The sequence below is a fragment of the Amblyraja radiata genome, chromosome 4 (genome assembly GCF_010909765.2).
Source record: "Amblyraja radiata isolate CabotCenter1 chromosome 4, sAmbRad1.1.pri, whole genome shotgun sequence".
NCBI lineage: Eukaryota > Metazoa > Chordata > Chondrichthyes > Rajiformes > Rajidae > Amblyraja > Amblyraja radiata.
This window is the reverse complement of record NC_045959.1, coordinates 26,350,522-26,376,459: the sequence shown is the minus strand read 5'-3', so window position 1 is coordinate 26,376,459 and position 25,938 is coordinate 26,350,522. Positions and strand designations below refer to the sequence as shown.

The window sequence follows — 25,938 nt, the reverse complement described above, 5'->3', positions numbered from 1 at the left end:
TGTTTCTTACCCTGCAACATTTTATTCTCTGCATCCTTGAGAAGGGATAACGATGTGGGACACCAAGTTGGCAGCCAACTAACAAGCCATCCTAACCTAACAAAAATAAAATTAATAATTGAGAAATATGAATATATCGTATTCAACAGCAACTGGCCACTTAAATTGTTATACATTCTATGTGCCTAAAACTGAGAATCATCGTTATGGGAACAGATTGGTCTCAACAGGCAGGAGGGTCAACTGAAGATTACAATCACAAACTAATGGAATGCTGGTTATTTTGATAACTCCAACGAGGGTCCAATCTCAATCCTGCTGTACACATTGAACATTGACAACCATCCATCCCTCCACTATCAAAAACACAACTGTTCTCATCCAATCTGAACCCACCTGGGATATAGAACACTGACTCTGCCAACATTGCAAATAGTGACAGATAGCCTATAACTTCCTCCATTCAAGTTGAGTTTATTGTCATGTGCATAGGTGCAGTGAGATACAGGTGCAATGAAAAGCTTGCTTGTAGTAGTATCACAGGTACATAGACTTAGATAACATAACATAACATAATTATACATAAATTATACAAGACAGTGAAAAGAAAAAGGCCACATAAAAAGACAGTGCAAAAGCAGAATAGAAACATGTTCATGGTAGTAAAAGAGGACGGGGTGGGTACGGGTTTGATTAGTATGGGTGTCAGGGGTCACGGGGAGAAGACAGAAGAATGAAATTGAGAGGGAAAGATAGATCAGTTATGGTTGAATGGTGGAGTAGATTTAATGAATGGTCTAATTCTGCTCCTATAACTTATGTGGAGGTGATCCATAGATGTACTGGTGCAGCCTGACAGCATCTAAAGAAATTGGTGTCAGTTGTTGAAGGTTACTTTCAGGGTGTGAACTTAGATGGACATTAACAGGTGTACTGTAACAAGGGAGCACAGTCCCTTTTATACAGACTTAGTCGGAATGTCCGGGTATTACATTACATTATAGAGTGTGAAGTTCTATTTTCTCAGTTTTACTACATACTAGACCAAGTGGGACCCATTGGGTCCCGTCCCTAAACGTCAGGGGGGGGGGGTGGGGGAGCGCGGCATAACACAGCAGGTCTGGTCTCCGAACGCGGCGTTGGCGCTCACCCTGGAGATAGGCGCCCCGGAGCCAATCACCCCCATCACCCGTTCCTCCAACGCAACCCGGGCCGAGCCCAGCGAGCGGGGCCCGAGCAAGTGAATAAAATGAATGAGCGGGGCCTGAATAAAAGCAAGGCTGACAGAGCGGGGGCGCCCGAGCCGAGCTAGCGGGGTTCAGGAAAGTCGCATTCATGGTTAGTACCACTCCATTGATATTATTGTACATTTTTCAAGAATGCAATCAATTGCAATACCTGCATCTAAATGTGCATAGAAAACAGGGATAATTTGAGGTCTCACTCTCTGGACAGTAGAGTCATACAGCTCAGAGAAAGGCCCTTTGGCCCAATGTATCCATGCCGATCAAGTTGCCCCATCTAAGGTTCAATTTGCCTGTGTTTGGTCCAGATGCCTATGAACCTTTCCCATAGATGTACCTATCCAAATGTATTTTTAAAGTTGTTATCGTACCTGCCTCAACTATTTCCTTTGGAAGTTCGTTCTACACACCCACTATATTCTCTGTGAACAATTTGCCCCTTTGGTTCCTGATAAATCTTTCCCATCTCACCTTAAACCTGCACCATCTAGTTCTTGGTTCACCTACCCTGGGAACAAGACTCTATGCATTCGCCCTATCTATTCCTCTCATGAGTTTATCTATCTATATTACTAAAAGTCTGAACTTGACCACTTCCTGCTGTTCTGTATATTTATTTTAGAAAAAACGCTGCCACTTACGGCTGTGATTTTTGGCCATCTTACTCAGAGTCCCCTTCCGCTGAGCAGGACAAGAGGATTTTTCCCATTGATTAAAAATAAAAGAGTTATTAATGTTTAAAACTGTTGAGATTCTCTCTCCTGAAGGCCACGCCCCTTCCGGAGGGACTATAAAACCCAGAAGTGTTGAGTGCCTCAGTCAGTCTCTGCAAGATGGGGGAGCGGGAGGGTCACGTCTCTCAGTCTGATCTGTGAATAATACTGAACACATGTCTACTAAACTGTGAGTGGTTTTACTGACCTGTCAGTGCCTTTAAGGTGGTTTGAAAATATAGTTTGGAAATGCTAAAGCTGTTTGCCTTTGGTTTGGAAATGCTAAAGCTGTGTTGCCTTTGGTTTGGAAATGCTAAAGCTGTGTTGCCTTTGGTTTGGAAATGCTAAAGCTGTGTTGCCTTTGGTTTGGAAATGCTAAACCTGTGTTGCCTTTGGTTTGGAAATGTTAAAGCTGTGTTGCCTAATTAAAGTTACCTTGCCTAATTAAAGTTGCCTTGCCTAATTAAAGTTGCCTTGCCTTCTATATATAATTAAATGTCTAATCTTGACCACTTCCTGTTTGCGCTTTATATTGATTTTAGAAAAAACGCTACCACGTACAGCTGTGATTTTTGGCCATCTTACTCAGAGCCCCCCCCGCTCATCAGGTGCCGAGGATTTTTCCCATCGATTAAAAATAAAAGAGTTATTAGTGTTTAAAAAATGTTGAGATTCTCTATCCTGTCAATCATGCCATGAAGGCCACGCCCCTTCTGGTAGGAGGGGAAGGGACTATAAAACCCAGTAGTGTGGGCGTGGCTCAGTCTCTGCAAGATGGAGGAGGGAGAGGTCACAACTCGCTGTCTTTAGTGACCTTGCACTCTGCTTGAAATGGAAATTCAAGGAATTGCCGTGAGTCAACTGCCAGCCCACCAGCCGTGAGTGAGCTGCCAGCACAACAGGCTTGAGTGACTGAGCCGCCAGCCCCCTGCGCATCAATAAATAAAGTCCTAGCTTGCCCAATCACTCCCTATAGCTCAAGCCCTCGAGTCTCAGTAACATCCTCAATAGTATTTTTTGCACCCTTTCTAAATGGTATCTTTCCTACAGCAGGGTGACCAAAATTGAACACAATATCACAAGTATTGCTTCTCCAATGTCTTGAACAACGGTAACATAATACCTTCGCTCAGTCTGAGTAGGCCTATGCGATCACCTGGTTGCTAAACACTTTAACTCCCCCTCCCATTCCCATACTGACCTTCTGTCCTGGGCCTCCTCCGTTGTCAGAGTGAGGCTATATGCAAATTGGCGGAACAGCACCTCAAATATCTCTTGGGCCGTTCACAACCCAACAGTGTTAATTATATTTCTCTAACTTCCAAGTAACCCTTGCTTTCCCTCTATCCCTCCGTCCCTCCCCATCCTAATTCGTCGACTAGTTTCACTGTTCTCCTGATTAATTTTACTGTTTGTATACCTCGTTGTCACCTTCACCTCAGCCAACAATTAACCATTTTAAATTTCCTTGATTATCGTCTGCTTTGATCTGTCATTTTCACACCTTACATTCTCTCCGTACCCTTCCATTTCTCTAGTTTCCCTCTCCTCTGACTTTCAGTCTGAAGAAGCGTTTCAACCTGAAACGTCCCCATTCCTTCTCTCCAGCGATGCTGCCTGTCAATCTTCAGTGTAAATCAGCATCTGCAGTTCCTTCCTACATATTTCATCTGGCACCCCATTAACCACTATAAACATTCATACTCACAAGCACCAATACACAATGGTTCACCACCACTTTCTCATGGCCATATAACAATGTATAATAAATGGTGGTTCAAAAAATAAATTTAATGAATTATACCAGAAGTGCACTCGAATGCTCTGGGTGTTACTCTGCATTATATATAAGGTGCACACTCAGTCCAACTCTCTGGGTATTACTGTAAATTGCACAAAGGAAAACCAATTGTCTTCATTCTCTGGAGAACGCTGCAAATTATATAAAAGGTATATATTTATTCCCACTGTAGGTAATACTACATATTTTATAAAGGATTTGTGCTCAGTCCCATGCTCTGGGTATTTACCCTGTATAATATGAATGGTATAGACTCACTCTGTAACAATTACTGTATATTATATGCAGGGCATATACTTTGGGTATCACTACATATTTATGAAAGTCTTATTTCTATCTCTGTGGGTATTACTATACATTAAAGGGGGCATAAGCTGAGAACAACCAACTGCGATGCTATATATATTATACAAATAGCATAGGTCACTCCCACTATGGTCACCGAAAGGTCTGAATGACAAATAAAGGAATCTAATATTATACGATGGTCTTTTACACAATGCGGCTGTACATGGTATAACGAATGTGTATGTCCTATGTCCAAATGTGTTGTGTTGTACACGATGCGGCTGTACATGGTATAAAGAATGTGTATGTCCCATATCCAAATGTGTTGTGGCACTGTACGTTGCAAAGTGCATAAAGCCGGTCCCAATTCATGGCTGTTACTGTACATTATATAAAGGGCGTCGGCTCAACCTGCACCGGGCGATCGCTGGCAGTTTCTGCCTGCCCGTTTAGCCGCAGCTCCGCCCGCTAAGCTAGAATGGATCGTGTAAGCACCGGGATCAGAGCAACAAGGCGTCCGCTGCCGCACAACAAACCCTCTGTTTACTCACAATCCCGCTCCCGACGATTCGGCCGCCATATTGTCCGGCATCTGTCGTCATCGCCCCGCCCAGTGACGTCACCCCGAGCCCGAGCGAGAACAAGGAGGTGACCAGAGGGACTGGAGGGGCAGCGCGGGAGGATTCAAATGTACTTGTTCAAGTAGAAATTGCAGATGCTGGAAAATCGAAGGTGCACAAAAGGTACATCTATGGAGCGAAGGAAATAGGCAACGTTTCGGGCAGAAACCCGAAACGTTGCCTATTTCCTTCGCTCCATAGATGCTGCTGCACCCGCTGAGTTTCTCCACTTTTTTGTGTACCTTCAAATGTAATTGTCAGGTCGATTCTCAGTACTACTCGGATGTTCGATCTATTCAGAAAATTGACAAAATGCGGTGGTTTTCACTGGTCTTTCCCTTCAATTGTCATTATATTTACCCCCCCCCCCCCCCCCCCCCCTTCTCCAACCTGTTGCGGTGGCGCTCCCTGAAATCCAGCATCGCTGTGTCCAGCTAAGGGATGGTGACTGGTGCAGGCGATGGTCCACTGAGCCCATCGCGTCTGCAAGTCAACAAAGAACAACTTCATTTTCTGAATGTCACAGTTCTTCAAATTCTCACCCAAGTAAATGTAAAGGTAGCCCCGACCATCACACACACTAACACCCCTTCCATTGACTCCATTTACACCTCACGCTGCCTCGGCAAGGCCAAAGATCTTATAGCTATAAGATCTTTGGGCAAGGCCACCAGCATAATCAAGGACCAATCACACCCCGGCCACTCTCTCTTCTCCCATCAGGGAAAAGGCATAGGTTTGAAAATGCATCCCAGCTGTTATCAAACAACTGAACCATTCTGCCAACAAATACCAACAATTATCTACCTTATTGGCGTCCCTCAGACAAACTTTGATCAGACTTTACTGGATTTTATCTTGCACTAAACGTTATCCACTTGATCATGTATCTGTACACTGTGGATGGCTTGATTGTAATCATGTATTGTCTTTCCGCTGTCTGGTTAGCACGCAGCAAAAGCTTTCACTGTACCTCAGTATACGTGACAAAAAACTACACTCAAATAAGCGTGACGGTTGCTTTTTGCCATTGAGCAGTTATCTCTGCACTCTGGATGACTGTTATTTTCCTCGCATTCTCTCTGGTTTTTAAAATCTGACCTTTAGCTCCTTTGTTAATGGAAATTATTCCTTCATCTTAATTAAAAATGATCCCTTCAAAATGTTGTACATTTAAGTCTCCCTCAGCCTCCACAGTTGCAAAGAAAACAACTATAGCAAATACAATCTCTCCTTTCTGGAGACACTAGAAACTGCAGATGCTGGAATCTTGAGCAAAACACAAAAGTACTGGTGGAACCCAGGTTGGACAGGCGATGTTTTGCATGAGGACCCTACAGCAGGAAAAAAAAACAATTTGAGTGGCTTTTCGTGACATTTTGAAGACCCCTTCAATCAGACTCCTTCCTCTGTACTTTTAATGTAGCCTTACAATTATTTTCCTTTTTAAGCATTTATCTATTACCTTTTTGATATTCTGATTGAATTTCAACAGTGCACATATTGTAATTTTTTTTAATGTTCCCACCCATCCTCTTTCCTTTGCCAGCTAAACCCAGTCTGAAGAAGGGTCTCGACCCGAAACGTCACTCATTCCTCTCCAGAGATGCTGCCTGTCCCGCTGTGTTACTCCAGCTTTTGTGTCTTTCTTCGGTTTAAACCAGCATCTGCATAACATTACTATTACATCTAACCACATCTTTCTCTGATCCAGAGAGGACTGTCCTAGCTTAGCCATACTGTGTTTTGTTCTGATAAAATGTATTTTCTATTATGCTCAGAATTTGGAGATTAGGTCCAGCTCTAGTAAGTTTTAAATTACTTGTGAAATCAGAGAAAGCACCACAAAGTATCAGAATTTCCTTCAGTTCCCTGGAATTTGTATTTAACAGAGAACACAAAAACTATAGTGATGCACTGTGTTTCAGATGGTGGTGCTATTGTTTTGTTAGTTGTTTGTTTGCTCGCACAACTAACATTTTCTCTCTTTAATATAGTCTGAATCTTGTGCATTATTCAGGAACATATTGAACAAATGTAAAACTTTCCTACACTAGGAATGGCATGCCTTTTGTGCTAACTAGGTGTCCTTGAAGTGGTTCAACAAATCTGTATGCCTTAATGCCTGCAATGATCTATATTTTATGACCTGTTTGGCTAAAACGCAAAGCTTAATTATATAGAGGGTTGGCACAAATTATTAGCATACTTTGCAGCCATCTTAAAGTGATAGTCATACAGCATAGAAACAAGCCCTTCAGCCCAACTTGCCCATGCCAACCAAGACGCCCCTCCACTAGTCCCATCTGCCTGCATTTTGGCCCAAATCCCTCTAAACCTTTCCTATACATGTACCTGCCCAAATATTGTTTTACTATTCTTATATTGCCTGCCTCATCTACATCCTCTGGTAGCTTAACTAATGGAAAGACAGTTTTTGCTCACAACCTAAATGGTGAAAACTGAAAAACGTAGAACTCTCTGTTTTCTTACAAATGTTCCCCACATTATTGGACCGTGGGATTATCGTGTGGATTACAACAATTCACAGCTACCCTCCATCTTCTCAAGGATCCAGTATATGTAGATAGACAAAAAATGCTGGAGTAATTTAGGAATCCAGTATATGTTGTCCAGGCCACCCCTGCATTATCACCGTTCAAATAAAATAAATTTTCCGTAACAGAATTCTCAAATCACTACCTAAATATTTGAGATAGGGAATTACATTTGTTCTCACAGAATATATGTGAAATAATTTGTTTTTTTAATTTCAACTCACATTTCTTAATGCATGCAGATGACACAGCTGTATGTTACTGAAAATCACAATATGGACTGCTCTCAAGGATGGTAACCCGATTCTCTTCCTCTCCCTCTGCTGTTACATGGTGGTCGTTTTTATTGTAAACAACGATCACTGCTGACCATAGACACAAAATGCTGGAGTAACTTAGCGGGTCAGACAACATCTCTGGAGAAAATGAATAGGGTTCATTTTGGGTCAAGACCCTTCTTCAGTCTGAAGAAAGGTCTCAACCTAAAACGTCACCTATTACTTTTCTCCAGGGATGTTGTCGGACCTGCTGAGTTACTCCAGCTTTTTGTGTCTATCTTCGGTTTAAACCAGTATCTGCAGTTCCTTCCTACACATCTAATCATTACTGACTGTTGCTCTTTAGGGGTTGTGGCATATAACTGCTATGGGAGCTGTAACAATGTTCACAGAAAGTTCCAGAGACAATTTGGAAAGAGCCGTTGAACAATTTGCACACACTTTCTTTCAGCTCCTTGTGTGTCACAGGTATAAATCAGCACAATCTGCAATAGAGAGTGTTAGAGGGTAAAAACACACTGAACCCTTATCCTTTAAGGAGAGCAATTTGGGATGGCAATATATGTTGGATTTGCTATTAATGCTTACATCCCATGAATGAAAAAAAAATCTTTATTTCTCCATGAATAATTAAATTAGGAATAATTAACCATTGGATTATTTTGTTCCAATTGTCTCATACTCTTCCGATTGCCTGTCTGATCTGTGGTCATGACACATTAAACATAGAATTGCAAGGCTATTTCTCTTAGCCAATCCAGAAAGGACACTTTTAACAACAGATATTTTAAAATATCATTTGAGCTATCTCATTAGTATTGAGTGAGTGATTAGCAGTTGGCACTGCTGGATTGTTTCCATTTCGTCTTTCAGACATCCCCTGGGAATTAAGTAATGGATGACTGCACTGTAAGTGCTGAGTAATTCCTGGAGCAGAAAAATAATATCATTTGATGATGCACTAAATGAATTTAGAACTTAGAAATTGCATGATCTTCTTCTGAGATTTCTAACATTGTTTGTTCACCATCTATTGTAGAATTAAGCCCACCATGCAACAAGAAGGCTCCTGCGTTATGAGGAACCAATTGATCTCAGCTTGGACAATTGGCTTTATTGGCAAGTGAGGGGATGGGTAGGTCAGCAGCAATCTTCAGATTCTCAAGAAAAGTCACCAGGTGGAAGTATCAGAAGATGGTGAATGTTGGAGGAACTATACTCCAGCATGAGTCAGCACCTTCATCGCTTTAATTGAAAAGTATTGAATACCAGAATTGGTATTGATGTTGGTTTATTATTGTCATGTGTACTGATATAGTGAAAAGCTATATATCCATGCTATCCAGACAATTATTACATATATGAATACAATCCAGCAATATGGAAGTACAGCATGTACTGCAAAGATAAAACAAATAGCAGCATTACAGTGTAACAGCTGCATAGAAAGTGTTTTTTTTTAAGTGCAAGGACCGCAATGAGGTAGGTTGGGAAATGGAGTCTACATCCTTAGCTTAACCATATAACAATTACAGCACGGAAACAGGCCATCTCGGCCCTACAAGTCCATGCCGAACAATAATTTTCCCTTAGTCCCACCTGCCTGCACTCATACCATAACCCTCCATTCCCTTCTCATCCATATGCCTATCCAATTTATTTTTAAATGATACCAACGAACCTGCCTCCACCACTTCCACTGGAAGTTCATTCCACACCGCTACCACTCTCTGAGTAAAGAAGTTCCCCCTCATGTTACCTCTAAACTTCTGTCCCTTAATTCTGAAGTCATGTTCTCTTGTTTGAATCTTCCCTATTCTCAAAGGGAAAAGCTTGTCCACATCAACTCTGTCTATCCCTCTCATCATTTTAAAGACCTCTATCAAGTCCCCCCTTAACCTTCTGCGCTCCAGAGAATAAAGACCTAACTTATTCAACCTTTCTCTGTAACTTAGTTGTTGAAACCCAGGCAACATTCTAGTAAATCTCCTCTGTACTCTCTCTATTTTGTTGACATCCTTCCTATAATTGGGCGACCAAAATTGTACACCATACTCCAGATTTGGTCTCACCAATGCCTTGTACAATTTTAACATTACATCCCAGCTTCTATACTCAAAGCTTATGAGTGGACTGTTCAGTTGTCTGATAGCAATGGCCACCTGAATCTGGAGGTATATGATTTCAAGCTTTGATTTTACCTTCTGTCTAATGGGAGATGAGAGAAGGGGAATGATTGAGGTATAATTGGTAGATATAGGAGCTGCAGATGCTGGTTTAGAAAAACAGACACAAATTGCTGCAGTAACTCAGACAGCATCTCTGGAGAATATTGATTAGCAATGTTTTGGGTCCGGATCCCACTTGAGACTTCTTCAGTCTGGAGAAGGGTCCCGATCCAAAATGAAGCCTATCCGTCATCTCCAAAAATGCTTCCTGACGTAATTAGCCCATGATTACATTGGCTTCTTTCCAGAGACAGCATGAAGTGTAGATAGAGTTGATAGGGGAAGGGACAGGAGTAGGGGAAGGTGTAGGCTGGATGATACAACAAAATAGTGATAACATCGAGTCATAGCTGACACCACATGTTCAACACGAGAGCACATAGTACCCAAGTGAACAATATGTAACATGTCTTACATGATTTCACATCTTAATGACTGCCAGTCATGTCCAACTTTTATGTTAGCATTGTGTGAAAGGAATGGAGAAGAGTTTGTGCTGATTGAATATGATACTGCTTTTATCAAACATTCTAATCCTATTCCTATCCTGGTCTTAACCTATCATAAATATTCCCTTAGTCCTATCCATTGCTTCCTACCTACTTAGAAAGGTGAGGAGCAATAAATAGGATAGAGGGAAAATCTCTTGAAACTCGATGTGAAACTAACTTTGTTTCTCTTTCCACCGATATGGCCTGATGCATTGACTATTTCCATTAATTTCTGTTTTTATTTCAAATTTACAACATCTACATATTTTTGTTTTTTATTATTTTCTTCCTTTCCCATTTCTGACAAAGAGTTTTAACTGGAAATGTTAAGTCCATTTCACTTAACACATATCCTGCCTGACCTCCTGAGGGTTTTGCAGCATATTTGTTTGTTTTTATAACTGTGTACATTGTACAGGAGATTTGTGCTCCAGGGAAAAATACCTTATCTCTTTATATTTTATCTCTGTTTAATATGCCCTTTTTTTTATGGACTAACATTCCAAAAGAATGTTGACATTTGTCGTAGCTGACTGCTCCTTATTCAAGACATGAGTGCGTAAACTGCTAAATTACTATGAACCTCCCTTCTTCTGAGCATTGTACAATTTAATTAAAAATAAATGTTATTCAAATTAGAAGACTTCCCAGTTATCTGTGTTGAAATCTATCTGCCACAATTTTGCTTACTCACTTAATCTATGTCTCTATAATGTTCGGCCAAGTGGGATGTTTTTAAAAGTGTGCTGATGAAAGCTCAGGATATTTTACATCCCCGTTAGAGTGAAGAGCAAAGCAGGCAAACAAAAGAAAGACCGCTTGGCAGACGAGGTAAATTGAGGCGTTGGTCAAAAACAAGAAGGATGCACGGGACAGGTATAGGCAGCTGGGATCAAGTGCATCCTTGAAGGACTTTCGGGAGCTAAGGAGTAAACTGAAAAAGGAGATCAGAAGTACAAAAAGGGGCTAGAATATAGCTCTGGCGGGTAGCATTAAGGACAATCCCAAAAGATTTTATAAATGCATAAGGGGGAAAAGGGTAACCAGAGAGAGAGAGTGGGGCCTCTCAGGAATCAAAGCGGTCACCTCTGTGAGGAGCCACAGGGATGGGCAAGGTCCTCAATGAGTATTTCTCCTTCTGTATTCACCGAGGAGAAAGACAGTAGGGCGGAGGAACTTGGGGCAGATAATGGAAGTGTCTTGAGAGCAGTCAGTGTCACCGTCGAAGAAGTACTGAAGGTACTGTCGTGTATGAAAGTAGACAAATCTCCGGGGCCTGATCAGATATATCCGAGGACATTGCGAGAAACTAGAAAGGAAATTGCGGGAGCCCTGGTTGAAATTTATGAGTCGTCCTTAAATACAGGAGAGGTGGAGGGTGGCAAATGTTGTGCCTCTTTTCAAGAAGGGCTGCAAGGAAAATGCTGGGAACTATAGGCCGGTGAGCTTAACATCTGTAGTTGGAAAGTTACAAGAGTATTCTGAGGGATAGGTTATACACAGGGCCGGCCTTAGGAGGTGCGGGGCCCAATTGGCAAAACATTTGGTGAGCCCCAGGTTCCCAGCCAAGGTCTGTAGAATCATAGAAATAGAAATAAAGTCTATTATAGACTTTATATCTCTATGGTAGAATGGAAAGTAATCAAAATGTGCGCTTAAAAAGTGCCTGCGAGTTAATGGACCAAACAGAACTAAGCTATATTTTAATATAAAATTGCATACGTAGGAAACGTAGGAAAGGAGAGGAAGAAGGGAGGGAGGGAAGGAGAGAAGGGAAAAGAGAGAGAGGAAGGAGGGCGGGAAGGAGAGAAGGGAGGGAGGGAAGAAGGGAAGGGAGGGGAGGTAAGGGGAGAGGGCTGGCGGCAGGAGCGGATGCCGGGATCCGGGCGGACGGGTGTGAGCTGAGGCCGAGGTTTGTAAATGTTGCTCCAATCCCCGGCCTGGCCCTCCCTGTATTGTTCACTACGTCTCCCCAGGGAGAGAGAGGGGTGGAGCCGGGGTTGTGTGCGTGAAGCACGGCGACTGGAGATCAGGATCGCTGCTCCGGGACCGTGAGGGAACGACCCACGTCCCCCTCTCCCCCTTCTCCATTCCCCCTCACACCCCCTCCCCGTCTACCCCTTTCTTCCCCCTCCACCTCTCTACTCTCTCTCCACCCCTCTCACCCCCCTCCACCCGGGGTAGATCTACCCGAGCCGAGAGTGGATTACTCTGGCGCGGAGCCCCCTTAGGCGCGGGGCCCAATTGGGAGCAATTGGTCCAATTGGCTTAAGGCCGGCCCTGGTTATACAGGCATTAGGATGGGCAAGTATTAGGATAGCCAGCATGGTTTTGTACGTGGGATGTCGTGTCTCAAAACTCTGCTGATTTTTTTGAAGACGTGACCAAAAAGGTTGATGAGGGCAGAGCTTTAGATATGTACATGAATTTCAGTAAGGCATTCGATAAGGTTCTGCATGGTAGGCTGCTCTGGAAGGTCAGATTGCATGGGATCCAAGGAGAGATAGCTGAATGGATAGCAAATTGGCTCCATGTGAAGGAAGCAGAGGGTAATAGTGGAAGGTTGCTTCTCGGACTGGAGGCCTGTGACTAGTGCTGTGCCTCAGGATTCGGTGCTGGACCCGTTACTGTTTGTCATCTACATCAATAATTTGGATGAGAACATACAGGGCAAAATTAGCAAGTTTGCTGATGATACAAAAGTGAGTGGTTTTGCAGATAGTGAAGATGGTTGTGAAAGATTGCAGTAGGATCTGGATCGATTGCCATGTGGGCAGCAGAATGGTTGATGGAATTTAATACTGAGAAGTGTGAGGTGTTGCATTTTAGGACGTCGAACAGGACCAACATAGTAAATGGTAGGCTTCTGGTATTGAATCAGTCAGAGTATTGAGTATAGAAGTTGGGAGGTCATGTTGCAGTTGTATAAGACGTCGGTGAGACCGCATTTAAAATATTGTGTTCAGTTCTGGGCACCATGTTACAGGAAAGATATTGTCAAGCTTGAAAGGGTTCAGAAAAGATTTACGAGGATGTTGCCAGGCTATAGGGAGAGGTTGAGTAGGCTAGGTCTCTGTTCCACGGAGCGCAGGAGGATGAGGTGTGATCTTATAGAGGTGTACAAAATCATGGGAGGAATAGCTCGGGTAGATGCACAGAGTCTCTTGCCCAGAGTAGGGGAATTGAGGACCAGAGGACATAGGTTCAAGGTGAAGGGGAAAATATTTAGACAGTAGACAACAGACAATAGACTTTGTGCATCTATCTAATCTATTCCTCCCAGGATTTTGTACACCTCTATAAGTTCATCAGTCAATGAAAGTAAGCATGCAGGTACAGCAGGCAGTGAAGAAAGCAAATGGCATGTTGGCCTTCATAACAAGAAGAGTTGAGTATCGGAGCAAATAGGTCCTTCTGCAGTTGCATAGGGCAATTTTGGTCCCCTAATTTGAGGAGGGACATTCTTGCTATTCAGGGAGTGCAGCGTAGGTTTACAAGGTTAATTCCCGGGATGGCGGGACTGTCATATGCTGAGAGAATGGAGCGGCTGGGCTTGTATACTGTGGAGTTTAGAAGGATGAGTGAGGATCTTATTGAAACATATAAGATTATTAAGGACTTGGACGCGCTAGAGGCAGGAAACATGTTCCCGATGTTGGGAGAGTCCAGAACCAGGGGCCACAGTTTAAGAATAAAGAGTAAGCCATTTAGAACGGAGATGGGGAAACAGAGTGGTGAGTCTGTGGAATTCTCTGCCTCAGTGGAGGCAGGTTCTCTGGATACTTTCAAGAGAGAGCTAAATGGGGCTCTTAAAAATAGCGGAGTCAGGGGATATGGGGAGAAGGCAGGACCGGGATACTGATTGGGGATGATCAGCCATGATCACATTGAATGGCAGTGCTGGCTCGAAGGGCCGAATGGCCTACTCCTGCACCTATTGTCTATTGTCTAATTTACTTCAGCACATCCTATCCTTTTGAGCGCTGGCTGTGGTCAGCAGACTGCGCTTCGCTGGGCGGGGCTGGACGACTGACGTGTGGGGAAGCGCTAGACGACCCGAATCCTCACCTCTCCATGTCTTCAAGGGATGCTGCCTGACCCGCTTAGTTACTCCAGCGTTTTGTGTCTTTTTTTTAAATCAACCGGCATCTGCAGTTCCTTCCATCTCCCTGTTGCTGGACTTCAAACTCATCATCCAGCTCACGTTGAGGTGCGTGGGGGGGGCGGGGCTAGACGGCTGACGTTGCCGGTGGGAGGGTCGGGGTTTGACGTACAGGCGCGTGGGGGGGTGGCGGGGCCGAGTTGGCTGACGTGAAGGATTGACGTATATGAGGTGGTGGCGGGGGGCGGGGCAATACGACTGACGCTGAAGCGCAAGTGGGTGGGGCCAGAATCGACGTTGAGATTGAAGGGGCTGGTCTAGATACGGGAGTGGGAGGGACATTAGATGACTGACGTTGAGGCGGGACTGGGCGGGCCGTGATGACCAAAGATATTAGAGGAGCTCTATAATCTTTGGTGATGACTGAGGATGGAGGGGCGGGTCTAGATGACACGTTGAGGCGGGGCTACATGACACGTTGAGGTGGAGATGGTGGGCGGGCCGTGAGACGGCTGTGGATGGAGGGGCGGGTCTAGATGACACGTTGAGGCGGGGCTACATGACTGACGTTGAGGTGGGGGTGGGCGGGCCGTGAGACGGCTGTGGATGGAGGGGCGGGTCTAGATGACACGTTGAGGCGGGGCTACATGACTGACGTACTCAGATCTCTCGAGGGTGGGTGGGGTGTGACGTTGCCGCCGGCGGCGACGTTGCCCCGGGCGTGTTGAGCGGCTGAGCGTCGGGCTCCCCGGTGAGTGGAGCGCTGCGATACCATCCATAATTGGACAGTAAAGGCGACAGGTGCCACCCTGTCTTGTGGTAACGGGGAAAGTCGGTCGTAATTCGGTTGACCCGAGGCTATGGATAATTGGTACTGGGATTTATCGGTAGTGAACAGGGCTGGACAGGACCGGACCGTGCGGCGTGGTAGGGGCCTGGAATGCCGCGCCACATACTATCTCAGTGGGAGTCCTTGCTCCTTCATTACAACAGCAGCAGGGTGGGTGTTCTGACAGTCCGCTGTTGTTGCACCGCCTGGCTGCATCGCTGTTGGAGTGAACGAAGGGAATCTACTGAATGGTTCAGTTGATGTCCCCCCCAAACCCACGCCCAACTTCCCCGCAAGAGGTTTTTGGCCCCTTCACACCCCTCTGCAAAATATCTGACATGGTGATCCCGTTAGGTCATACACGCTTCCTCCCATTCCTCTTCTGCGGTACATTCGCCGCCTGTCCCGTTAACAAAGTTCAGCACAAGTTCGCTTGCTTGGTTGATATAGCAAAAGGTGCTCCCAATGCGGGCGCTTTCTCGCCACTCCCTGTGGATTGACTTTTTTATTTTTTACAATTGCCATTGTGGCAACGGCCGCACGTACTCTTGCCGTCTGCGCTCGAAACTTCAGCTGTTACAAAATGTTGCAGCCCTCACTGTAACCTGTTCCGAGATTTATTCGTCTATTGCCTTCTGCTCCATTGTACATTTGTTTGAGAAAGGACTGCAGATGCTGGAAAAATCGAACGTAGACAAAAATGCTGGAGAAACTCAGCGGGTGAGGCAGCATCTATGCTGTCTCATCCGCTGAGTTTCTCCAGCATTTTTGTCTACCCTCCATTGTACATTGATACCCAGGACCTTACTTTCTTGAGTTAACATTTCTCAGACATATGCTTATTCCTTTGGGATTTGTGTCTAAACCAGTCCTTTAAACTTTTATTTTCTTTTGAGTCATTTGCACATGCACTGCCTTTTTATCTACCTTGGTAACTGCAAAACAATGACTAATACCCTGGTTCTTTAATTCCCTTTGCAAGCACTTCTTATTTCTCCCATCCCTTTGAACCACTTTAAAACTCAGCCTTTCAATCTCAGTCTTATCATCCTAATCTCTAGCTTTGAGCAATTGCATTAGCCTTGAATCTTTTAGAAGTGTCCTGGTTCACAACATGCAATATAATTGCAATTCATTATTGTTGGTGGTTGCTTGGGGAAGTTGTCGAATAGCTTTTCATTTGGAGTAATTGATGAACTTGGCAATGCCTCAAACTCAGATGTTGTATTGGGAAGATACAGGGAACATGAGTTATCTGGTGGAAAAAAAACTTGCATTTGAGGTTGAAAGGTCTGAATTAAAGCATTAATTCTGTTTTCTCTCTCTCCACATATGCTGCCTAACCTGCTGAGTGTTCTCATGTATTTTTATTTCAGGTATCTAGCATCCACATGATCTTGCTTTTGTAATCCTTTTCCCTCTTTGATTACATCTTTAGTTTTCAAATAGTTTCCATCCCCGAGTACACCAGGAGTTCCAAGGTTATCTCATTCAATGAGCTCACCCTTGATGCATAGGTATAACCTTTGCACATCGTTCATGCCATGAAAAAAAGGAGATATTAACACTGAAACGCTAGTTCTTTACTTTAGTCTTAAACAAGATTTAAATATAACGGTTGGAAGCATGATGTGCCGGTGCTATAATGGAGGTTTATTTGAGTGCAAGCAATGATCAACCTCATTGAGGGCCATTCTTGTTCACATGCTCTTTCCCCAGAGTGCCACCCCATAACAATATGGCCCAGCAGCAAACCCTCAGTTATGGGAATCTGCTGTAATTGGAATAGTCCACCATCATTATGGAGTTTGTTAACTGCCATTATTTACCTTTTCAGAAAGTGGCATGAAGATGAAAAGACACAGCTCTGTTTCTGAAGACATTGAATTTATTTTCACCCCACTAGTAGTTCTGGAACTTGCGAAAGACACAAACGACAAGGCAATAGAATGGTTCACTCAAAGAATCAAAGAGAAAAAGCACCTGGGTGGTGAGTAAACAGCACATGTGTACAATGCTGTTGAATTACTAAACTTTTTGCAGCTGTTGCTGATTATTATTCATATTGAAGAGACATCAGATTTGGTAACCATATCATCTACTTTTGAGGCCCTTGTATCTGGAAGCTCACCCTTAAAAGCCTTTGTCTGGTTCCTTTTAAGGCATTGATAAAGAAAGGAAGTAGAATGAGTAAGCTTGTGATCGTCATTAAAGGTAAACACCAAAAGATATGACTAACACATAAAAAAAAGTTGATAAGATGTCGCATAGATTATTAAACAAAATGAGAACACATGGTATTGAGGATAATATACTGGTGATAATAATTGGGGTAGGAAACTTGTCACTTGTAGGTTGCAAGGCCATGATTGGTGCAGTGCTGCAGGGACTGATGCTTGAACCTCGCCTTTTCATAATGTATAACAGTGATGAATGGATAAACTGGGGCTTTGAAGACAATTAAGATGGCTGACTCTGTAAGGAATCCAATCCTCTCTAAACTATTACTAAGGAGAAGGTGCTTGGGAAGCTGAAAGGGCTGAAGATGGATAAGTCACTTGGACCAGTTATACTGCAACCTAAGGTTCTGAAAGAGGTGACTTTAGAGATTGTGGAGGCACAGATAGTGATATTTCAGGAATCACTAGAGTCCGGAAGGGTTCCAGACGATTGGAAAATTGCCAAATATTATCCTGTTGTACAAGAATTAGATTAGATTTTATTTGTTGTCATTTGAACCCAGAGGTTCAAACGAAATTTAGTTTCTGCAGTCATACAAACAAGAAGAAGAATCAAGACACAACAGAATTTACACAAACATCCATCACAGCGAACCTCCTCCCTGTGATGGAAGGCAAAGTCATATCTCTCCCTGCACTCCCCATTCTCCTCCCGATGTAAAAGTCAAAGCCCCCAGCGGGCGATGGTAAATAAGTCCCGCGGCCATTAAAGCCGCGCCGGGCGATGCAAGGCCGCACTCCAGGTCTTGATAGGGAGCAAAGCAGAATAGTGTAAATTATAGGCTCATTAGTCTGACTTCAGTGATTGGGAAGATTTTAGAGTCCATTATAAAGGATGACGTTATGGAGTACTTGATAAAATAAGCCAAAGTCGGCATGGTTTTGTGAAGGGGAGATTTTGCCTGATGAATCTGCTGGAATTCTTTAGTAAATAGCAGGACAGACAAAGGAGAGTCAGCAGGTGTTTATCTAGATTTTCAGAAAGCGTTTGATAAGGTGCTGCATGTGAGGCTGCTAAGGAAGATGAGAGCCCATGGTATCAAAGGGCAGATACTGGCACGGATAGCAGGTTGGCTGGATGGCAGGAGGCAAAGAGTGGCAATAAAGGGTGTTTTTTTTTTCTGGTTGGCTGCCAGTGACTAGCAGAGTTCCGCAGGGGTCGATGCTGGGGCCGCGACTCTGCACGATGTATATCAATGGTTTGGATGAGGGGATTGAAGGCTTTGTGGCCAAGTTTGCAGATGATACGAAAATAGGTAGAGGGGCAGGTATTGTAGAGAAAGCAGGAACTCTGCAGAAGGACTTGGACAGGTTGGTAGAGTGGGCAGAGAAGTGGCAGATGGAATATTGTGTAGCAAAGTATGTGGCCATGCATTTTGGTAGTAGGAATAATGGCATAGACTATTTTCTAAATGGGAAGAGAATGTAGAAATTGGGTACAAAGGGACTTGGGAGTGCAGGATACTCTAAAAGTAAATTTGCAAGTCAAATTGGTAGTAAGGAAGACAAACCAATGCTAGCATTTATTTCAAGAGTGGTAGAATACAAAAATAGGGATGTAATGCTGAGGCTCTATAAAGTGCTGGTTGGGCTGCATTTGGAGTATTGTGAGCAATTTTGGGCACCATACCTGAGAAAGGGTGTGCTGGCTCTGCAGGGGGTCCAGAGGAGGTTTACAAGAATGATCTCAGGAATGAGTGAGATTTGACAGCACTGTGCCTGTACTCGCGGGAGTTTAGAAGGATGAGGGGGACCTCATTGAAACTTATTGAATAGTGAAAGGCTTGGGTACAGTGGATGTGGAGAGGATGTTTCCACGCGTGGGAGAATCTAGGACTAGAGGTCATGGCCTCAGAATTAAAGGACACTCATTTAGGAAGGAGATGAGGAGGAATTTCTTTAGTCCGAGTGGTGAATCTGGAATTCTTTGCCACAGAAAGCAGTATGGATATTTTTAAGGCAGAGATAGATAGATTCTAGATTCGTACGGGTGTCAGGGGTTATGGGGTGAAGGCAGGAGAATTGGGTTAGGAGGGAGAGGTAGAACAGCTATGATTGAATCTAATAACGTGGAGTTGCTTAGCGATCGACTTCGGGAGCTCCAACCGCAGGAGCTTCGCTCGTTCCGACGTGGGAGCTTTGATTGCCTCAACGTGTGAGCTTCAACCACCCTGATTCTAGGACCTTCGATCGCCCCAACATGGGAGCTTCGATCGCCGGCTGCGGGAGCTTCAATCGCCCCAACTGTGGTTGGTTCGACTCCCCCCTACCGCGGGAGAAAAGGAGGAAAGAAGATAAGACTTTATTGCCTTCCATCACAGTGAGGAATGGGGAGGAACCGCTGTGCTGGATGTTTATGTCAAATTTTAATGACGTAGTTGTGTGTCTTGTTGCTTTTTGGTTTGACTATGGCAAACCAAATTCCTCGTATGTTGCAAAACATACTTGACTAATAAATCACGATTATGATTATGAATAGAGGAGTGGGCTTGATGGGCCGAATTACCTAATTCTGCTCCAATCATTCAAGACCCCTATAACACTCAATTCCTGGGCAATACATGTCTCTGCTTGCATTTGGACTTTGATCAAACAAAATAATTTAATAGATTGCAGCTATTATAATCAGCTGATTGACCATCTATGTTAAGACCGTGTGTTGCTGTGCCCTGTGGTAGCAGCCTGTGATGCCACGCCATTGCTCAGATAGAGTCCTTGCTCCTTCATTACAATGGGGTGAGTGTTCTGATAGTGGGTGAGCAAGGCCACTGTTGTTGCAACGCCTGACTGCCTCGCTGCTGGAAATAATGAAGGGATCCACTGGATGGTTCAGTTGGTGTTCCTCCAAACCCACGCCCATCTTCCCCGCAAGAGGTTTTTGGCCCCCTTCACATTCCCCAGCAAAATCTCTGACATCCCGTGAGGTTACACCCTTTTCCATCCCATTCCTCATCAGCCGTCTGCCCCGTTAACACTGTTCTGCACAGTTTCGCTTGGTTGATATTGCGAAAGGTGCTCCCAATGCGGGCGCTTTCCCGCCACTCCGTGTGGATTGACTTTTTATTTTTGCAATTACCATTGCGGCAACGGCTGCCCCTACTCTGCCGATGTATTACTGAAGCCATCTGCGCTCGAAACTTCAACTGTTACGAAGCTGCAGTCCTCACTAACCTTCAAGACTTATTCTCCTTTAGCCCTATGCTTCATTGTGTAGGTTGGTACCTAGGAGGACCTTTATTTCTTGAGTTAACATTTCTCAGACATATGCTTAAATCCTTTGGGATTTGTGTCTGAACCTCCAGCCCTTCAAACTTTTCCGTTCATCATCTACATTTTCATTAAGACCCTGCATGTTTAAGGATTATACCTTTTATTTCAAAGGAGCCCACTTGAAAATTAAACCTATGGATGACCAAGCTGGAAACTCTCAAGTATATCTTCTTGGAGCATCTTGGAGAAGGTTATTGGTGGGAGCGGAAGCCCTGGGTTTAGTTAAAGAGTATCAGGATGGGTCTATGAGAGCCTTTACTTACCAGAACAAAGAAGACTACAAATACTTTTCAGGTAAGTTTATCATTAAAACAATATAATAAGTTGCAAATCAATTTGAATATTATGAAAGATTATATCTGTAGAAAATAATTTAGCCAGTGCCTTTACCCTTGCGTAGTAACTGAATTCTCGTGGAAATACCATAATTGGCAATTGAGGTATTCCATCCATGTATGGCAATACAGCTGTTTTAAAAATTCTTGTCTTTGATTTCAAGTTTCTTTACGGTGTCACTTTTTGCTATTTATTATCTTCTGCAGCTATTAGAACCATCCAAGATATCAGCAGTCTTCCAAGAGAACAGACAGAAGTACAGCACAGGAACAGATCTGAAATTTCCTACATAAATCACAATATCTCCCTCTTACTCCTGTGAATGGTGCTTTTTTTTAAATAATTGCCTCTTTGATAATTCACTTCCTTATCCTAGCATAGATGGCTCAGTATTACATTTTGTTTATTTATTTTTTAACCAACGTGAAATTGAACCATGGCAAAGGCAATGTATAAATCCAAATTGTTTTTTTACAGGTGACAGCTATGATTTTCTAACAATGGCCGAACGTCAGTACATTATCAAACGTGAATTAGAAAATCTGAGGGCAATAGATGAAACTATGGTTCCTGGTCACCCACAAGCAAAACTGTATCCTGGGAAATCAATCAGTAAGTTACTTTGATTTACGATTTTTATCAATTTCTCACTCGGGAATAACAAAATGGGGATGGGGAAGATGAATAATGCAACATGGATTAGGTATCCATGTTCACCTGTGTAATTTTCAACCATCTCTGATCCATTGAATAGAAAATTTGGGTTTGTGTAATCACCTCAGTTTTGGAGTGTTCTGAGGGATTACCAATGAGTGATAGCTTCCGAGGTGTTTACAGATAACATATAGTGTGCTGAAGATGGCACCCCAAAGGAATTTCAAACATGCAATTCCCCCTGTTTGGGAGAAGAGGGAGCTAGATAGGGCTCTTAAAGAAAGCGGAGTCAGGGGATATGGGGAGAAGGCTGGAATGGGGTACTGATTGGGGATGATCAGCCATGATCACATTGAATGGCGGTGCTGGCTCGAAGGTCCGAATGGCCTTCTCCTGCACCTATTGTCTATTAATAAAAACTACTTTGCAGTTTCCTGCTGGAGTCTTGATAAATTCAAGAGTGTTTAATGGTGAAATGTACCAAAGCAGAACAATGAAATTCTTACTTGCCGCAGCACAACAGGTTTGTAAGCACAGTACTGAATGGATAATAGAAGCAAACAAAAAAAGTTAAATACATTTAAAAAGATATAGTGCAAAACAAAACCCCAAAGTCTTTAGTGCAACCAAGATAGTTCGAGGTTTAGTTGGTGTTTGTAATGTTTAATAATAAGCTGATGGCTGTTGGGAAGAAGGCATTCCTGAACCTGGAGGTTACAGTTTTCAGACTCCTTTACATTCTTCCTAATGACAGGATTGAAATGAGAACATGGTCAGGTGATGAGGGTCCTTGATGAAGCAGTGTGCATTTGGTATACATCTTTTTATGGTCGGGAGGTCAGTACCCATGATGGTCCAGGCAGCATCCACTTTTTTTATTTTATTTTATTTTTTTAAATCTCCTTCATTCCTGGCTGTTCGAATTGCTGAAACAGGCTGTTATGCAACCAGTCACGATTCTCTCTACCATACATGAGAATATTCATCACAATTCCTAACCTTCTAAGGAAGTAGAGCCTTTGATAAGCTTTCTTTATGATTACATCAATGTGCTGGGTCCAGGCGAGATATGCGTGCCCAGGAACTCAAAGTTGTGGATTCTGTCCACCATTGACCCGTTGATGAAGACAGGTTTGTGGATCCTTGGCCTTCTAAAGTCAACAATCAACTCCATGGTCTGTGCAAAATTGGTGTCTGGCATGACTCGGGTCACAACATTCGAATCCTATTTCAGATGCTTCATACAAAAGTCCAGCCTGACGCTTCTGCATGGGTCTGATAATATTGCAAATTCAAAAGTTTGGGATGTTAAATAGAAGCTCAGTCAGGTCTCTGGTAATGGTTGTATAAGTTTGCATGAGGTTGTTTTGAAGAGCAGCACTACTGCTCTAGATATATCAATCCCAGTCAATATTTTCACTATTTCAGCAATATTGTTATCTTAAAATAAAATGTTAACTAACTAATCTTCATCGTGTTCATAAAGCTTTTGTAGCACAAATTAGCTGCAAAAATATACTTCCTACGTAACAAAATGAATACCCTTCAAAGGCATGTTCGCTGTAAACTGCTTTCTGGTATCCTAAAATTTAGAACGGCACCAGAGGAATGGATTTTTTTCTGAGTTTTATGTACTGCGTCATTTTGAGTTTCTCAGTGAAAATTTGCAAATAAATTATTTATGCATTAAAAGTAATTTTTGTTTTCATCCAGTTCGCCGTTTACAAACCAGTGGACTTCTCCTTCAGCTTTATCCACTGCATAATAAAATAGAATTGGAAAAGCTCAGCAGCATCTGGTATAAGCGCTTTCATGTTGCCTTGCAGCCACTCAGTAAGTCCATAAATTTGGTAAATGGTAAATCCCTATTTGCGTTTGTCTAAAATAATCGGCCTGATGCCACCAATTATGCAGCCAGATGCATCTGAATGAGCATTTGTTCCTTGGGTCAGACAGTCACTTTTTACAATATGTTGTAACAGCTGATTTGCTGCCCTCTGCTTCTGGCCAGGAACTACTGTGATCTGCTAACTGGCATTTGTTTTCCTGATATTTAATTGACTGTACAGAATGGGATCACAATTTACAGCTAGATTAAAGATGAAATGTTCGTGAAATTGCAATGCTCTAAGTAATTGGAATTGATTCTTCGTCAGATCTCAAGTACTGAATGGTTCTATGAATCTTAATAGTTGCTGCATTGATGATTTACATCCTTTGTACTCAATTTGTGACATGTTTCTTCAGAAATCAGTTTATCACAAAGTCTACAATAATTTGGTTGTGACCTCTATATTACTTTGGCTGGAATGTTACAGCCCACGAGGTCACCGTTTGCACATTGTTTTTTTGCTGGCTCGTTTAAAGTGTTCTGCAATTAGTACGAATACCTATGTCCTTTTCCCAATACCTGCAAATGTTTTCCTCCAAATATTTCCTCCATTCCCTTATGGAAATTACTAGTCAAACCATGCATTCCAGATCAATCTCGATGTACATCAGATTGTATCTAGAACGATTGTCCTGGGCCTAATTTGGATCTCTTTAATGCATTTCACAAATGTCTCTTATTTATTCCAGAACACAAGGAACACATTTGTGGAGACCCCTTTATAAAATAAAATGTTTGCTGTTAGTCCTGCTGCATGTCTTGGCAATAACTTGTTGACTGACACCATGTTGTCAGTACTTAATATGTTGGACTGCAACTTTGATTTGTGGTCTCATTGATCAGGAATTGCTACATACGAAAAAACAATGAAATATTAACTGACAAGTACATGCAGCTAGGGCCACAATAAGGAGCTAAACTCCTTGGCTAAAGAAGTTCAATGCCAAGGTAGCCTATGAAATGAAGAGGATGAATGATATGCTGAGAGGTTTTAATGACGTAATTGCCAGTGATGTAATTGTCACCAACTGTGGCTAGTCCTCTGCACCGACTACTACAAAACAGTCAACAGCCCTGTCCCCTCCACAAATATCACCATGAGGCTGTCCTGTGTCTTCGTTCCTTCCTGCTGTACATTAGCAAGATCACTGTCTTCTTTCCCCAGATTAGAGTTGCTGAGTGATTTTTGTCTGTATGTGGCCTCTCCGTCATTCCATTTCTTTTTTTTTGCCAGCATGCAGCTCTATCTCGCCAATACTTAACACAATCGGGTTGTTTTTTTTGTCATTCTCAGAATATGGAGCACTAGTGGCATAAATTCCTTGTCTGCAGGTTGCAAGTGACTTTATGAACAGTTAAATATAGAAATAAAACCTGAGTCTGAAAATCAGAGTATAAAGGTATTACAAGGCACTTGGGAGGAATGGAAGGCTAAATTGCATCTATTTTTGTGCAAGGAATCTCACTTATAATTGTGATGGTTGATCAGCAGTGGATATTGTTGAAAGAAAAGCTGGAATGGCTACTTAAGTTTCCAGGATATAGAATCTTCAGGCATGTCAAGGTAAATGTAAAAGAGGTGGTAGTATTGCACTGTTGATCAAGTGTCTGTTACCACAGTAATGAGGGAGGATGTTTGAGAAGATCGTTCAAATTAGGTCATACAGTTAGAGCTGGGATACAAGAATAAAGTGATCACTTGCTGGAGGTGGGGGTGGGTAGACAGGGCGGGTTCTGCACCTCAAATAGTCAGCTGGAAATAAAGCAGGCATTTGTGCAGTTCAGTGAATGGTGTAAGAATGATAGGGTTATGGTAGTAGGGTGTTTCAGTGTCCCCTGGATTAACTGGGATCATTTTAGTGTGAAAGTTTGAAGAGAGTGAAACTGCATCCGGGAGAATATTTGGAGCTCATTCATTGACAGATAATCTATGAGGGAAAAGGTGTGACTGAGGAGTGCTGCAGTGGGCAGGGTTTCAGACTTTTTGACCATAGGGATTTCTTCAGGGGCATAAGTCACATGTACAAGTGGGATGGGTTGCACCTGAACTGCTGGGCACGTTTGCTGGTGCAACTTTTGAGAGTTTAAACTAGATTGACAGGGGAATTAGATTCAACGCAATAGTGAGACAGGTGGGAGGCAGGTAGTTTGTGGTGAAGTCAATGACAGCAAGTTTAATGGGATGGGGAGGAGCAAGGCAGGTAGGAATACAACTGTTAGTCATCAGCCAAACATTAGGCTTGCCAAAATCAACTGTTTGGAACATCATTAAGAAGAAAGAGAGCACTGGTGCGGTTACTAATCGCAAAGGGACTGGCAGGCCAAGGAAGATCTCCCCAACAGAAGAAGAATTCTCTCTATGATAAAGAAAAATCCCCAAACACCTGTCCAACAG

At 43.0% G+C, this 25,938-nt stretch overlaps 2 protein-coding genes across 6 annotated transcripts in view; one reads left to right on the top strand and one right to left on the bottom strand.

Moving 5' to 3' along the window:
* Positions 1 to 14,312, bottom strand: part of abhd5 (abhydrolase domain containing 5, lysophosphatidic acid acyltransferase) — a 32,431-nt gene extending 18,119 nt beyond the window's left edge. Inside the window, exons 1-2 of one of the 3 annotated variants that reach the window (XM_033019114.1) lie at positions 14,290 to 14,312; positions 11 to 96 (exon numbers count right to left, since the gene is read on the bottom strand). In XM_033019114.1, coding sequence (XP_032875005.1) covers positions 11 to 96; positions 14,290 to 14,297 — 94 coding nt within the window. In that variant the 5' untranslated portion in view covers positions 14,298 to 14,312. Of the gene's footprint in view, positions 1 to 10; positions 97 to 4,597; positions 4,743 to 14,289 lie in introns of those variants that run through there. The other 2 variants (XM_033019113.1, XM_033019116.1) reach the window with 2 other exon arrangements.
* A 657-nt stretch (positions 14,313 to 14,969) lies between these two features.
* The window catches only part of ano10 (anoctamin 10), a 42,674-nt gene continuing 31,705 nt past the window's right edge, over positions 14,970 to 25,938 (top strand). Inside the window, exons 1-5 of one of the 3 annotated variants that reach the window (XM_033019111.1) lie at positions 14,970 to 15,074; positions 16,990 to 17,142; positions 20,774 to 20,956; positions 21,476 to 21,610; positions 23,366 to 23,485. In XM_033019111.1, coding sequence (XP_032875002.1) covers positions 16,998 to 17,142; positions 20,774 to 20,956; positions 21,476 to 21,610; positions 23,366 to 23,485 — 583 coding nt within the window. In that variant the 5' untranslated portion in view covers positions 14,970 to 15,074; positions 16,990 to 16,997. The other 2 variants (XM_033019112.1, XM_033019110.1) reach the window with 2 other exon arrangements.